General features: G+C 50.8%; 1 protein-coding gene across 6 annotated transcripts in view; it reads right to left on the bottom strand.

The window, feature by feature from the left end:
• Window positions 1-12,821, bottom strand: part of Arhgap44 (Rho GTPase activating protein 44) — a 176,893-nt gene that overhangs the window by 1,954 nt on the left and 162,118 nt on the right. For 2 of the 6 annotated variants that reach the window (XM_087910520.1, XM_048448259.3), the window contains 4 exons: window positions 8,777-8,794; window positions 7,773-8,000; window positions 5,838-5,995; window positions 3,906-4,283 (listed from right to left, as the gene is read on the bottom strand). In XM_087910520.1, coding sequence (XP_087766646.1) covers window positions 3,906-4,283; window positions 5,838-5,995; window positions 7,773-8,000; window positions 8,777-8,794 — 782 coding nt within the window. Of the gene's footprint in view, window positions 1-1,435; window positions 1,488-3,905; window positions 4,284-5,837; window positions 5,996-7,772; window positions 8,001-8,776; window positions 8,795-12,821 lie in introns of all 6 variants that reach the window. The other 4 variants (XM_048448261.3, XM_048448260.3, XM_085695109.2 and 1 more) reach the window with 4 other exon arrangements.

Raw genomic sequence — 12,821 nt, 5'->3', positions numbered from 1 at the left:
AGCCACTGGGTAGATCCTGGATGGCCCAGCCTGCTGAGGCCCTGAGCTGCAGGAAGTGAGTTGGGGTGATGGGTCCCCTGGTACCTTCTCTCAGTTCTAGCATTCCCCTACCCACCAAGTTCTGAACTTGGGTGAGTTTTGTCATCTTGAGCTGGCAACAGCATTCCAGCTGACAGTACACCAACCTGGCAGGGGCTCAGCCCTGGGCCGCTCAGAAGATGAGTTTTGTTTTTGTTGGCTTTTTAAAAAAATTGACTAAAACATGTTGAGAATAAGAAGTACCATACAGGCATGACACTTGGACACTGCCCTCAAAGACGTCTTACAGACACACAAGCACTGGGACAGCCCTCCTGTGCACAACGGTGGAGCAGATCTGTCGTCTGAAGCTTGGCCCAGCCAGCACTAGGTGTCCCCTATGGTGTGTGACATGGATCCCACAGGATGCCTAAAGACTGACTCTTATGCCTGTGGGGCAGGCTGCTGCAGCAGGGGTGGGCTCTATCAGGAATGTGCACGGGCTCTCTGGATGCAGACTCGCAGACCTGTCTCCCCGCAGGACTGTCAAACTGGAGTATGGGCACTGGGGAGCAGGAACGTGAGAGTTCAGACAGCACTCAGCTAGTGCAGAGCTGTCTCAGCCTTACCTTGGCAGTACCCTCGAAGGAGCCTGAGCAAGAAGGGTCACTCAGCAAGAGGGCAGGACTTAGAGGAGAGCCCTCAGGGAAGCTTTGACTGTTTTCCCTCAGACATGTGAGCACCGGATACCTCGCTGCTAGTCAGCAGGGCAAAATCCTCTCTTTTCTCTGGGCTTCATTCATGCTCTTACCTGATTTTTAGATTTTAATATCTATTCCTGATGAGAGGGAACCCAAGCAGATAATGATAAAATGCCCCCATAACCTTGTCCAGGGTTGGACGGAGGGCCTGGTGGCTACTGTTAGCACAGAGGTGCCGCCCTATGGGCCGTCCAAGCTTTGCCTTAGCGCTGACAGTGGCACTGGGATCAGCCTGTGCAAACCTGTGGTCCTGTGCCAGGCTTCACATGGTGAGTGTTTTTGGGGACATGTCCCTCAGCAAAGGGGTGCAGGGAACAGTTTCTCTGGGCACAAAAACTTCAGGAGCTATTACAGCAGGCCTGTTAACTGGGCAAACTGTTAACCTGAGAGAAGGGGATCTGCTGAGATGGTGGTGTGGGTGGAAAGAAAGGGCTGGGTCTTTCTGCTGGGCGTCTCCCCAGCTCCTGATGAAAAGAAAGGAAAGACAGGCCAGGGGGCTCCCTGAGGCTGGGGAAAGACAGTAAGTGAAGTAGGCATGCTGTTGGTGGGTCTGAGCCACATGCAGTGAGGGGAGGGGCTGGCGGGAGGGGTGGTAGCCAGGCAGCTGGCTGGGCTGGCTAGGAGGTGTAAAGCGAGGTGAGCTGGGGCCAGCTTACCCTGAAAATCCCCCTCACACGTATCCAACACTGCGTCACTCATGTCACACAGCTGCAAGAACATAATGATAGGATTCGGAGAGAGGAACAAACAGGATGGAACACATGTAACAAAACACTGCCCATGTCACAGTCCCAGAGAGGCCACACTGACTCCAGAGTCTACACTGTCAGACCTATACATGCACGACACACAATGGTCTGCTGCCCAGAGGACACTAAAGCGACAGAGACGTCGGGCAGGATGTTACTTGAGTCAAAAGGTCACAGACATTTGGCCTGGGCTATGGAAAGTGACCTTCTATGCCTCACAAGCTAAAAGGTACTGTCCTTTCTTTACTGCTGATACCCACCTACCACTATGTCATTGTGTTCTTTTCCGCTTTCTTGAGTGACATCGCTGTTCATCCTATGTCTTGCAGAATGGGTGGCCTTGTATCCCTGCCCAGGAGTGGTTAGAATGCCGAAGGAGCAGTCCCACAAGCACCTCTGGCCAGTGCCCACTCTTGGAGCACAAGGGCTCACCTGGGTCATGTGCCTCCGCAGCACTCACGGGTTCAGTACGCTCCCTACGTTTGACTGAGCTAGTCAATAGGTGATAACAGCTGTGTACTCAATATTGGCTAATACAGTGTTACTCAGTGTGTAATGGGTAATACAGAATGGGTGATAGCAGCTGTGTGTTCAATATTGGCTAATACAGTATTACTCAGTATGTAATGGGTAATAGCAGCTGTATATTCAATATTGATCACTTCCAAAAGTACAGGAGCCAGGTTGCCTGGTGGCTCTCCCCCTAAGGCTGCAACTCCTGAACCACTGCAGCTATTGAATAGCATTTTCATGGACAGCCAAGAGCTCACCCCCACAAACTGGCTGCCAACTCAACTAGGGAGGAACACGTCAAGTTCTGTGATGATATGGTGGGGAAAGAAAGCAGTATCTGAGCAAGGTCCCACTGTACCCAAGTATGTTGGTGGTCTTTGTATGTGTGTGGCACATGATACATGTGGCCATGTGACACATAATGCATGTAGGCATGTGGTTTTCTTAATGTGTGTGTTGGGGATAAACTCAGGTAGAGCAAATCATCTGCCATTCATTTATGCCCCAGCATCACAGTGTGTAGCAGTGTGTGCATGAATATGTCATGTGTTATATGTTTGTGCATGCTATATGTACATATGTATGTGTGGTATATGTGTTTTGTGTGTGTATGTGTGAGTATGGTGTGTCCATGTGGTCCAAGTATGGCCTATATATTTGTGTGAGCTGCATGTAGTCCATATGTGATGTGTGTATGTGGGTGCTAAGTAAACATGCAGGTATGGGATATCTATGTGTGAGGTATACAAATGTGTATGTGTATATTGGGGTGTGGTATATTTATTGTGGTGCACTGGCTTCTCAACTTGACATGGGCCAGAGTCATCTGGGAAGAAGAAATCTCAATTGAGAAAATGCCCTCACAAGATTAGCCTGTGGGCAAGCCTGTGATATATTTTCTTAACTGGTGATTGATGTGAGAGAGGGTCCAGCCACTCATGTCTGGGATCGCAGTCCTGGGAGTATAATAGAGCAGGCTGAGCAAGCCATGAGGAGCAAGCCAGTAAGCAACACTCTTCCAGGGCCTCTGCATCAGCTCCTGCTTCCAGGTTCCTGCCCAGAGTTCCTTTTCTAACTTCCCGAGATGATGGACTGTAAGGTTAAAACCCTTTCCTCCCCAAGTTACTGTTGTTCATGGTGTTTTATCATGGCCATAGAACCTAAGACAGTGTATTGTAGTATTGCTGCAGGATATTTGACAGTACTGGGACAATCCAAGACAGCTAAGGGAATAACCACAGGACATTAGCAGCCACCGGAGATCTGCCCCTGACCTTACAACTGTATAAGGCGAGTATCCGGGAGACATTTTCAAATGCCCCACTTCTTCCACAGCCAACAGTGGTCACAAACTATAATTTCATACATTTTCCTGGGAAGACAACTCCACCTTCATTTTGAATTTAGAGTACAATCCAGTTAAGCAGTTGTGGGTCTGACTAATTTGCTGCTGGAGGGGTTTTGGTGAGAGAAGACATGTTTTTCTGAAGGTGACCCATCTGAAATACGTGTCTGCAAACACATCTCCCTAGCGAGGCTTACTTTTCTCCTCAGGGCAAGGCTCTCTCCTCCAGATAAGTATCTGTACTGTTCAGTTGCTGGGCTTTTTCTGGGGGAAGGTGACATCGCCTCTGTGCTCTGATGCCAGCCTCTCTGGAGGTCTCATGCCGAAGGACTCAGTCCCACCAACTGCACAGAATTAGATCCCTAGGCTGGAGAAGTCCCAAGAGCTCCCCTGCACACTGACTGCTCCTCAGGACCGCTTTCCCTAGGGGGCTTGTGGCCAGAGGTGACTGCTGCTCCTGGCCCTGGCACACTCTGCTAGGCGTCCCAGGAGCCCTGCAGACAGCCATGGCCTGCATACCTGTAGACATGCTTTCCCCCGGTGACATGCCGTCTAGTATGGGGTGCTCCGTGGACTGTGGACTTGAGGCCGACAGGCTGACACTGGGAGGCTGAGGTGGCGGCAGGGTGGGCCTCTGTCGGGGCTTAGGGGTGGGCCGAGACTTGGCTAAAGTGCTTGTGAAGACAGAGGGAGAGGCCAGGGGAGGGGCTGAGGCAGGAGAAAGCTGGCCAGAGGCCAAGGAGTACCCTGGCGGGTAGCTCAGTCCATAGGGGGAAGGAGTGCTCGGTGGAGTGGGAGACAGGCTGACTGGGGATGGCTGGCCAGTGGGCTGGTCAGAAACAGTCCCTTGCTGCACGAAGGGGACCTTGGGAGGAATTGGTGCCAACTTCTTTGAAACTGTAAGAGAAAACAACACAGGACAAATGATTATCAGGGAAGCTCACTGGGACGACTGGCAGTGTGTATCCTCATGGTTCCCAACTGCCATTGCTTCCTCCTGAGATGCCAGGAGGAGTTGATAAGCTTGTAAAAATTCAGAGAACACTGAGTTTTCTTAATTTACCACCTGCTGCTAACTTCTCTTCCTCTCCTTGCTGAATTCTAAGAGGGAGTCAGTAAGGCCAGCTCTACTGGGGAAGATTCTAATTCAGGGTGTTAACACAGCTGCTCAGGGGTGCCAGAGAAGAAAATGGACGTGGAAGCTGCACAATGACTCGGTCTCTCATTGATAAATCCTCCAGCTCCAGACACCCCCAGCCTACATTGACTGAGATACCCTCTCATGCTTGGGCACTGGCTGCCCAGGCTTCGGTTTGTAATCTTTGAGTTAACAGATATAATAGCTTTTGTATATCGATGGAACGCAATGCATTATGACCAAATTACAGTCATTACCGTTCCCTTGTCCCCAAGTGTGATCACTTCTGTGTGCTGGGAACTTGCCAAGACCTCCCTAGTTCTTTGGAAATGTCTAATTAATTACTGTATATGGACTATATAGTTAGCCCACTGTGCAGTGGAACATTTGAACTCCGCCCCTCACAACTGTGACTTGGTAATTGCATCCCCCTACTTCTATGCCTGGGGCCATGGGTCACTGTCTTTTACCCCTTTCTTGTTAAGAACTGCACTCCCTGGGCGCAAGTAGGGATGGCCCAATTGTAATTTTCTCTTCTGCAGAGCTGGGGAGTAAGAAAGTGGTCAGGCCCCCAGCCACACCCCACATGGCTGCATTTTAAAGCGCAGCATTGCCCCGGCCTCTCTGAAATGCTTGTCTTTCCCCTTTTATTACTAATCCTAGAGAATGCCTGCTACCTTGAATTGAAAATGAATGTTCTCCACAATGGAGTCGAGTACCCAGGAGATCCCGCAGACAGGCAAACACCCCGAGGACACGAACATTAGTCTTCAGAACTGAGGGCTGGCTGCCAGTACATATGCTAGACGGACCTCATCTAAGTCCCCAGAGAGGTCCAGTGGCCTCCTCCCCACCTTTGCCTCTCTCCATAACCACTCCATGAAAGAAAAGCCATTCTGAGGACATCTTATTTCCCAGGCTCGTCTCCCTGCAGTGTGGATAAGAGATAGGCCAGGCCAACTTGGGGTCAGGTTTCTATCTTCTACTTGCTCCTACATGCCTTGGGGATAATTATTTTAGCCTCTTCTAAAAAACGGGCCTCTTTTGTATAGTGTGGAGAACAAGATTTTCTCCACAGCAGTGTGGTGATTCAGTGGCATTACATGGCGAAGCACCACAGCGTCAGGATACATTACAGAAGTTCTGCTCCTCCATCCATGTCCTGCTGACAGGCTGCACGTGTGCTACGTTTCCTGGTGGGGTTGGGAGCGCTGAGACTGGGAATGATTCATTAAGCTAAGATTTCCAGAGGCCCTTGCTAATGGGGAAAACGTCCATCTCCGGCCTAAGAATGCTCAGCAGAGGAGACCTACCTTTCCGGAGGGTGTGAGGACTCTGGTCTGCAGGAAGCTGGCTGGGGCTGGCAGCCGGCTGTGGCCCCAGTTGCGACCCTGGGCAGGCTGTCCCCGAGACGGAACCTGGACTTCCTTTCTGCCCAGACCCCGGAGACAGCTCCTTGCTTTTAGACACACTGAAACACAAACACAGGACAAGGGAACTCTTGAGCACAGTCAGCTCCAGCACCCGTCTTGCTCACTGCAGTGCTCAGTGTCTGGGCCCTGCTTAACTCTCACTGCTTTGTCTCAGTCCCTTCTCAGTGCCTTTGATGGTCCCGAACAGGTGAGGTGCCTCTCCCTTCCTGGAGCACTGATGGTGAGGGCTCCACTCTCAGCTTGGTATTCACAGCCAGCATCCTCAGCCCGCTGGTGACCAGTGAGCACCATGGAACACACATGTGGCCCGCTCTATGTGCTGTCCTCTACCAGGGAAATCTGAGTCATTCTGAAACTAAAGACCTGGATCTTCTTGTTCCTTTCGTCATCATAGCTAACAAATCAAGAAGGCTTCCTAGAGTCAGTGTGCCCAGCAAGTGCTGGTAACACAACCTCTGCTGCCAAGCCTCTGGCAATGGCTCTCCAGTCAAAGGGGACATGTCTGACTTTTGCAACAATCTGTACCAATGAGCGAGAGCCTCCACAGAAGTGCCCCTGAGAGGTACCAATGTACAACAGCCCTGGAGTGCCTTCAGAGCCCAGGGGATCCATCCTCAGGAGTAGCATTCATATGGACAGATAAGCCACACTGCGTCTCTTTTGTAAGATGAGAAAACCAGTGATGCAGCTGAGCGCTGGCCATGTGTCTTCTCTCTTGACCAGCTTGTCTGGACCACTGCTACCAACCTCTGCATCTCTAAGATCCCACTGCCCAGTGTGCAGCTCCCATGGACCCAGAGTCCTGTGAGTGCAAAGCCAGTATCAGGGCTTCTCTGAGCTACAGTCAGCAAGCACTCCAGCACACCCAGTGTTGGGCGCCACTCCCCAAATCCATGGTTATCTCCTTTGCCCTATGTCACTTTTATATTTTGAAATGGAATTGTGCTCTACTCATTTAAAGGAAGCAAGCAATAAAACAATAACTGCAATCTAATTTAGGAACAGTCTAAGTTAAAGCCTCAGGCTACCCAGTATCCCATCCCACCCCGTGTCTGTGGGGGTGTGTGGATCCCTAGCATAGCTGCCCAAGCAATCAGCCTCTCTAGTTCTCTGGTTGCTGCATGAGAAGAGAAACAAACCATTCCATGATGCGCTCCCGCTTCCAGGTCTTGCCTTCTGTCTGGGCCTTACCAGGTACAGTATCCCTGCCTTCCATCCTGGACCACACTGAGCTTAGTTTTGTATCAGGAGGGTATGAGATGTAGACAAAAATCCCACGTTACTAGCTTTAGACAGAGAAAGTTCTGGTAAATGTTCACTGAACTGGTGATGAAATGGATGCTCTCTTTCTTCTCTGAAAGGCAATGCCACCAGACAGCATGCTGCGAAGATGACCACGCCCTGGGTATCTGCCACCTTTACACCTCTGGTCTACACTAATGTTAGTAGTAAAAACTACCTCTACAAACATAAAGGCAAAAGGGAGAGATGCTGACATCCTAAAGTTCAAACCAGGGAACGTATGCAGGCACGGGAAGAGGGACATGGAGGGTGGGACGTCCCCAGCGGGTGCTGGAGAAGTGCCACCTTCTATGTCTGCATGGGGATGCTGCTCTTGGAAAGCCTGTGCTTCACCTGGTAATCCAGGGCAGGTGATGCAGATGACTGGCTGCTGGCAGGATGGAGAAAGCCAAACATGAATGTTCTGATGTGGCGGGGTGGGGGTGAGCAAGTCCAGGAGGCCTGGAGTGGGAGCCAGAGCCCAGGCACCCCAGCATACAGGCCAGCCTTCCATGGCGGGGGGGCTGGGCTTACCTGGGGCGCTCAGGGGTGGGCTGCAGGCTGGCACCTGATGGAGAGAGCGCAGGAGCCGGAGTGGCGGGGCTGTCTGGGACCTGCTCCGGCAGGGGTGATGGCAGGGGTGCAGCCAGCTCGGAGGGTGGGGCAGGAGGCTGCATGGAAGGCGGGGCGCAGGATGCTTTCCGACCAGCAGAGGAGCCTCTTCGAGCCACCCAAGATGTGTCCATGACCCTCACACCCATGCTAGCGAGGGACACAAAGACATCTGCTTACCCACATGTGACAGGTGACATGTTCCCTCCCCCATGAAGCAGACATTCAAGCAATCTGTGTTAGGAGAGAGCAGCAGCCTTAGCACCCTCCTGGGCCCTGGGAAGCAATGCCTACAGTGGAGAGGTATGGCTAGCGACGCTCCAGTGCCTGGGCTGCTGGGGACCAGCCCAGGCCTGGCACGAGCAGCCCTCCCCACAGTGGCAACGCACAATGGGGCACAGCCAGCAGCTTGGGAGCCCACAAGCTGTGCTTTCACCCTCTGCCAAAGCCAGCAGGCCCTGGAATAATGGCCCCCAAAGCATCCTGGGGTGTGGAACTCAAGCTGTCCTCAGAGCAGAATGTGGCCTACCTGTGGGGCAAGGGAAACAGTCTTCCCATGTGAGATGAAGGACGGTGGGACATGGATAGACAGCACCAGTCTAGGACGTGAACCAACCGGCAGGAGACTTCTAAATACATCTTTTTTGCAAGGTGGGTTCTAGCCCCAGCTTTGCCACTGCTGGGTATCCTGTCAAGGCACAACCTCTGTAGGCCACAGCTGCTGATTTATATAGCATGGACGGAGCTGCTCATGCCTCTGGTCCCTCCAGGCTTGGAGTCTATTTTGATGATGGACACACAGCTCCAAGTAAGTCGGACAAGCAACCAAACATGGCACATTCACCCTCTTGCCGAGCTCACTACCACACAGCTTGCTTGCTTTAAGAGACTGCAAGTGGCCTCGTAGCTACTAGAGGATACTGTACCTTTGGATTTTCCTAAGGCTGCAGGGACAGAAACATACAGATATTAGTGTCAATGAATCTACACCTTCCTTTGGATACAGAGGTGGTATGTCTGCAAGGGGTCCTGTGACGGTCAGAGTCCTGATGTAAAGTTCGGATTGTGTGACAGGGTGACTACTGTGTAGTTGCCCTCCAAGCCTCTCCTGTGTGTACACAAGCCACAATCGTGCCGGTGGACAGAGCAGAGCCGTCTAGTTGCCAGGGCTTTGGGGACCATGGAATCGTCAGAGCGCCAGACATCTGCTCGTTTTCAAGTTGTATGAGACACAGAAAGCAGTTAGCACCCCATCACTCGGACCAGGGGGACCTGGTCCCGTGTCCTTGGGCAACAGCTTTGTTGACTAATACAGGAACTCTGATATGGGGGGAGACACGAACTTCTGTGTGAGGACAAGCCGCACTCCGGGACTCCAGGACACGCGCATCTCTAGTGCTTATCAGCACAGGAGGGGGAAAGTAAGAGGACACGCCCCTGCTCATCACCCCTCTTCTCCCTCAGTGGTCCGAAGGGCTGAGCTAGTGCACCATGGAGTCCTGCCTTGTAGAGGTGCAGCAGGATGAGAGGCCAATTTGATACAGAGATAAGCTGTAGCAGGTGGAGTGGATCCTTCAAGGAAACACGCCTCCGCACAGACCTGAGGTGAGGGGTGCGGTGAGGGTGCTACCAAACAAACCGAGGCTGCCTTAGCTTCCTAACCTATAGCCTAGTGCTATAGCTGCCATTTCTAGGGTCCCCTTGGAGACAGCTTCAAGAGGGCCTCTTGGAATGGAGGGGGAGTATCTCTTCCCAGGACCCACTGGCTTTCATCATCTTGAACAAGCACCTTCAGAGAGCATCCAGAGAACCTCAGGAATGTCATCAAACTGGAGCAGGGGCCCATGAGTGTCCCCTGGTAGTGACAGCAGGCCAAGGAGGATCAGCAATGCTTTCTGGGTTTCAGAATTTATCAGGACAAAGGGGCAGAAAAGCTTATTCCTGAACAAGGGGAGGGAGGCCACAACGCTCAGTGTCCAAGGTCAGGCAGCCACAGGAGTCCAGAAGTCCACCCCTCTGCTCGGCCACATTCTCGTCTGCTTAGGAAGGCCTTCCCTCATCAGAGAGGGAAATCTGTGGGAAATTCTTTCTCTTTCCAAGGGCAGCATCCAATACTGAGAACCCCAGTCCTCAGTCTATCCACTGATCTGGTTCAGCAGCAGAAAGAGCAGGCTTGGGCACCAGTTAGGTATTGAACGAGCCCTGGTAATTACGACTGGCAAATGTCAGCAACTAAGAACTACAAGCTGAGTGCACACTGCCGCCTTCACCAGAGGCTGCTGAGCTATGCCAGTTACCCCTCTGCCTGCTGGAGAGACTGATGGGTGGAACGTCGTGGGTTCAGTTAACACACATACCATGTCCACTGACATTTTCAAGTAGTTATATAAAACTTGGGGTGACTCAATAGCAAAGGTGGAAGCTATGCTCACAAATACTTAAATATTCATTTAGACTCAAAGGAGCAGTCTGCTAATTCTATATGCCTGAATGTCCACATAAACTCAGCCCATGACAGCCATGACAAAGCTGCCCCCAAAGGGGCTGCCCACAGACGAGGGGATTAGACTGTAAGTCTGAATCGACAGTTCTCAAGTCTTTGTTGTCTCACAAGGGAGATCAGAGCAGACTCAAGGTGCTGCTTGTGTTTAAGGGGGACAGAATGGAAGTGGGTGACTCCAGCAGGTGCTGCTGATGGAAACTCGAAATCAATGTGGAGGCCCCAGCGCCTCCACGACTCTCTCTTGTGAAAACCGAGCCTTAGAGAAAGGGAGCAAATACCAGATTAGGAGGAGACCATGGAAAGCCAAGATTGGGGAATCTGTGGACAGGAGGACACAGCGAGCCCCAGGGAGGGCCTCCTGGAACACTGTGCTCTGGCTCCTCCAGGCCTCTCTTGGGGAAGCAGGAAGGACTCAAGGGGTGTGCCTGCAGAATCTGGGAGTCAAGGGTGAAGTGCTCGGTTCCTACTGCTGAAGGGTAAGGAAACATCAGTCAGACAACCCTCGCTGGGATTCATGTGGGTAGGCCAGATGCCAAGTCTTCATTCCTCCCTGCCTACCAGAACCTTTCATTTATTTCTTTGTTACTGCAGGCTTTTGTGACGTACCGTCTTGTGGAGCACAGGTTGGCCTCCACCTCCCAGGGACTGGCATTACAAGTATATCATTACATACAACCAAGCACCATTTGCATGAGATTTGCAATAAATTACACTTTGGATTTTTTAAATGAGACTTTAACAAAGAATTGGTTCTGAGATGACCCATGCCTTCAGTCCTAGATAGACCAATTATTATTGACTTCTTGTAACTCTTTCCTCATAGACAGAATGGGGCAAATCCTTCCTTCCTGCCTCCAGTATCCATAAGGGTAACTTGTGATGACAGACCTGACATACCTCATAGCACTGTCTGGAGGGAGAAGTGGCAGAATGGGTTGTGCATGCGTTTGAGATGCGTTTGGAGAGGGCTATAGAGTGTCTGTCCTCTGAGAATGTGGTAAAAGATGCTAGGAGCTGGGGCCTAGCACCCAAGATGATAGGGTCACAAGTGACACTATCTTCAGAAGGACCAGAGAAGTTTCTGATGGGACCGGCTTCTCACATGAGAGAGGTTCACCAACGGGCAGGCATGATCCCAAAACCTCTCTCGCTTCCTGTCTTGCCATGCCGTCTCTTGCTTACGCATATACTCCGTCTGCCATCTGCCATGGGATGCAGCCAAAGGGACCTTCACTATTGCTAAGCCAAGGCTGGCACCATGCCTTGGAAGCTCCAAAACTACGAGTTATGTAAACTTCTTTTCTTTACCCAGTGTGGTGGCTTGAAAGAAAATGGACCCCATAGGGAATGGCACTATTAGGAGGTGTGGCCTTGCTGGAGTTGGTGTGGCCTTGTCAATGAGGGGCTACGCCCAGTACAGACTCCTGCTGCCTTCAGATCAAGATGTAGAACCCTAAGCTTCTTCTCCAGCACCATGTCTGCCTGTATGCTTGCTGCCTTGACCTGCCATGATGATAATGAGCTATAAATCTTTGATACTATAAGCCCCAATTAAATGCTTCCCTTATAAGAGTTACCTCATGGTGTCTCTTCACAGCAATAGAACACTGGCTAAGGCATCCAACCCCCAGCATTCAGTTATAGTAACAGAAAGTGAACTGATATAAACACGAAGTAAGTCCAAGAAGAGGTGTGCCCAGCTATGGAAATGGAATTTCATCAGGTGATGAGGCGGGGTTGTAGCAAATGACAACATATCTTGGAGGAGGGGTCTACAGGCTGGTTTGTATTGCGTATCTGACGTGGTGACTACGTATTGTATTCTCTTCTGGTCAAGGCAGCAGAGTGTGCTTTGGAGGCAGTACCTTTTGGCATGAATGCCAGACTTGTCAATTATTAGCTATACAATACAGATACAGATGAGTGATTTGAGTATCCTTTGTGAGGGAGGAGGGGCACACCTCTCTATCTTGGGGGTGTTCATAGAATAATGAACATAAGACCCTCAGCCCAAGGAGACCAGGCACAGGCCAAATACCCTTCATCTGAGAATGTGACATGCAGAATGCTTCAAATCCCAAAGCTCTGTGAGCTGATGAGAATGTCAGAAATCCTACACGCGGCCTCAAGTGTTGCCTTGCAGTCAAAGCAGGAGCAGGAAAGATGCTGTGTAAAATGACCTCCAGGATATCTCTATCTATCTATCTATCTATCTATCTATCTATCTATCTATCTATCTATCTATCTATCTATATGAGAGACATATTTCATCTTTATTCTTGGGTTTTACCCCCAAGATGTTTCGTAGGTTTAATCATATACTTCAAAATTTGAACTATTTCTAGTCCTAAACTGTTTTTGTAAGGGACAGATAGTCTTGAGGAAGAATCAGCAGTGGTAATGTCCTGTCACTCAGATGCCAAGTACACTTTAAAAGGTGTCTAATTAGGTATGATGGCCCACATCTT

This window comes from Myodes glareolus, chromosome 9 (assembly GCF_982192425.1).
Source record: "Myodes glareolus chromosome 9, mMyoGla1.1, whole genome shotgun sequence".
NCBI classification, from domain to species: Eukaryota; Metazoa; Chordata; class Mammalia; order Rodentia; family Cricetidae; genus Myodes; species Myodes glareolus.
This window is presented reverse-complemented; position numbering and strand designations above follow the sequence as displayed.